Source organism: Chrysochloris asiatica, unplaced genomic scaffold (assembly GCF_000296735.1).
Source record: "Chrysochloris asiatica unplaced genomic scaffold, ChrAsi1.0 scaffold00324, whole genome shotgun sequence".
Classification (NCBI taxonomy): Eukaryota; Metazoa; Chordata; class Mammalia; order Afrosoricida; family Chrysochloridae; genus Chrysochloris; species Chrysochloris asiatica.
The window spans coordinates 238,186-240,780 of record NW_006408842.1 but is presented as its reverse complement, the minus strand read 5'-3'; the positions used below and the strand labels follow the sequence as shown (position 1 = coordinate 240,780).

The following is a 2,595-nucleotide window of genomic DNA, read 5'->3' as shown; positions in this document are numbered from 1 at the left end:
TCCACGGTTATTTTCAACAAAAAGGTTTCTACCCCACAAAAGTAAGTTAGTGGCAGTGCAGAGAGACATTTATCCTGCAGAGCAGCCAGCAGCCTGAGAGCAGCAGACCCCGGGGGGCTGGCCCTCTGCCCAGCATGCCCCGGAACCGTTGTCACACTTCAGAAGCACTGACTCAGGGGCTGCTTCCCGGTGCCTATGTGTGCCAACAGCAGAGCAGTCTTGAAAATTACGTGAATAAAGTTTTTATTTTTTGCCATAATCCAATTCTAATTTGTTACAGTAATCAAACAGGGCATTTTTATTTTCAACTGCATTCAATTGACAAAAAGTTCTCCCACATCATACCAAAGCATTCAAGTTTTATTTCCAATGCTCAAGTAATTAACGAATAAAATCATGGTAATGAGCCTCTTCTGATTAGCTCCTTCAAATACATTGTCCAACATCAATTTCAAAGAGATTTGTCCCACAGTTTCCTACAAAGGTGCTGCCCCAGTGCTCCCCACTCAGTACAAGTGGAGGTTCCCCTGACCACACCCTGGATGGGGGAAACGCTGTTCACCTCTCCAGGCCACGGTCGCCTCTGGGGAATGTGTTTCCTTAGAATTCCTCCTCTGCCTGTTTGCTGCAGGACTGCATAAGCTGCTGCAATCGCGTGATGGTTTCCGAGACAGTTCGCTCTCCGTGGACCTTATTATCTCTCGTGCGGATGTTCACAGTGCCGCTGCTTTTCTCTTTCTCACCAACCACTGCAACGTGAGACACACCAAGCTTTGTGAGACCGAATCTAAAGATTGGAAGGATTCTTACTGAACATCTGAGCAGAAAGCAATGTGGCACTAAAAGCCACCCTGAACCTTCACTAAAATGAATAGGGAGTATAGTTGAGCAACTGTTTTGGAAATCTACTGACTTTTTAAAAATGCATACAATTTACCGAGCTGCTCTACAATGGCTGTTCGTTGAGTTACTGAATGTTGCCCAAGTAATAAAAACTAAGCGTAACTTGAAAATATAAGCAGACCAGCCTGGAGCGGCTAGAAGAACTGAAGATACTTCTTGAAAGAAAGACCAACAGGAAAAATATAAAAACAATAATAGCAGCCTGATTGACTACTATAAGAACAAGCAAGTTGTTTGCTGGGGAGCCATCAAGGCAAGCAGTTGGGTCCCTTCAGGGCAAACTCCCTTCCAAGACTGAAACTCAAAGGGAATACATGAGCAGGCATGTAATCTTGCTGGTGACCACGTTGATCTGCCAATAAGGGGAAGTGGGGAAAAAGAGCAATGAAGCTGTGGGCTAAGTCTGACCACGTTCAATAGATTCCTGCCAACCTGGATTGAGACCTAGTTGGCCAGCAGTATGGTGAGACCTGGGGACTCTTGGGCCGAGGGATAGGGAAATGGCCACAGAGGACTAGAGTGGAGAGTGAAGCGGCCAGCTGATACAAGGTGAGGGGAGATGTACAAGAACACCCATACTTGCAGATAGTACCCATCTGACCTAACTTCAATGGCTGAATAACCAGAACTCGACTAGCAGAGGGAAGAAGAAAAAAGTGTAATCAGCTGTAATTTGATGAACTTGACCTATACTTATGGATATGGTAGCTTAAAAGAGGGAATGAATCTTTACAGCGAAGATAATTCCCAACCCCTCGGTACACAGGGTTGACAGGGATGGGCAACTTAGCCATTGGCTACCCAAAATGGGGGGGCTACAAAGGGATGAAGTGACTAGCTTACAAACTTTCAAGAAGGAGCCTAGTTTCAGAGGGTACGGGGGAAGAAAAAAAAAAACTAAGTGTAAGAAGAAGCAGGTGAAGGGGAGCACACTTTTAGACAAATCTTTTAAGAGTATCTTTTTCAAACTCACATTTTCTTGTTCAGACAAACTGAAGAAACGTAACAGTTTTAAGAATCAGAATTAGAAGGAACAAAAGCTAGGGCCAGGTCTCACGATTCTCATGGGCCTCCCTGAGGTCTGTCTGGGCAGCTTTCCCTGGTGTTTCCTTCCATACCTAGAATGAAGTTATACTGTGCCAACTGTGCGTTTCTGATCTTCTTATTCAACGTACAGCCTGGATCCAGATCAACGTCCGTCATGAATTTCGCATCATGGAATTGCTGTCTTACCTAATGAAACAGAGATATCAAATTCTTCAGATCTAAATCAGAACTGCATTTTCATCTTGAATAGTTCTGCTTCATAGGCTGTTAGTTATGCTGTTAAGGGCTGTTGAGTCAGTTCCGACCCACAGTGACCCTGCATAGTTTTTCTGAGGAGTGACTGGTGAGCTTGAACTGCCAACCTTGCGGTTCAAACCAACATTGCAGTCCAGCACATTAACCCACAGCACCACACCAGGGCTCCTTACTTCATACAGGATCGGGATAATCATACAAACACTTAGAAAAGGACTGCGAAAAGTACACACTGAAGCATATATTATTGACTTTTATTATTTAAAAAATCAAAACGGCTACTGAGAGATAAATGTTTTAGAAAAAGCCTTACAAATGAGAATCTAAGTAATCACTAAATTTCCCAGTGCTCTTGCTCTGCTGTTATGTACTGATGAGCTGGTTCTGACT

At 44.0% G+C, this 2,595-nt stretch overlaps 1 protein-coding gene across 2 annotated transcripts in view; it reads right to left on the bottom strand.

Annotated features, from left to right (window-relative positions):
• Positions 1 to 582: 582 nt before the first annotated feature.
• LOC102835168 (threonine--tRNA ligase, cytoplasmic-like) overlaps positions 583 to 2,595 on the bottom strand; it is a 27,760-nt gene continuing 25,747 nt past the window's right edge. The window contains exons 18-19 of one of the 2 annotated variants that reach the window (XM_006875375.1): positions 2,022 to 2,136; positions 583 to 749 (exon numbers count right to left, since the gene is read on the bottom strand). In XM_006875375.1, coding sequence (XP_006875437.1) covers positions 601 to 749; positions 2,022 to 2,136 — 264 coding nt within the window. In that variant the 3' untranslated portion in view covers positions 583 to 600. The remainder of the gene's footprint in view (positions 750 to 2,021; positions 2,137 to 2,595) is intronic. The other variant, XM_006875376.1, reaches the window with a different exon arrangement.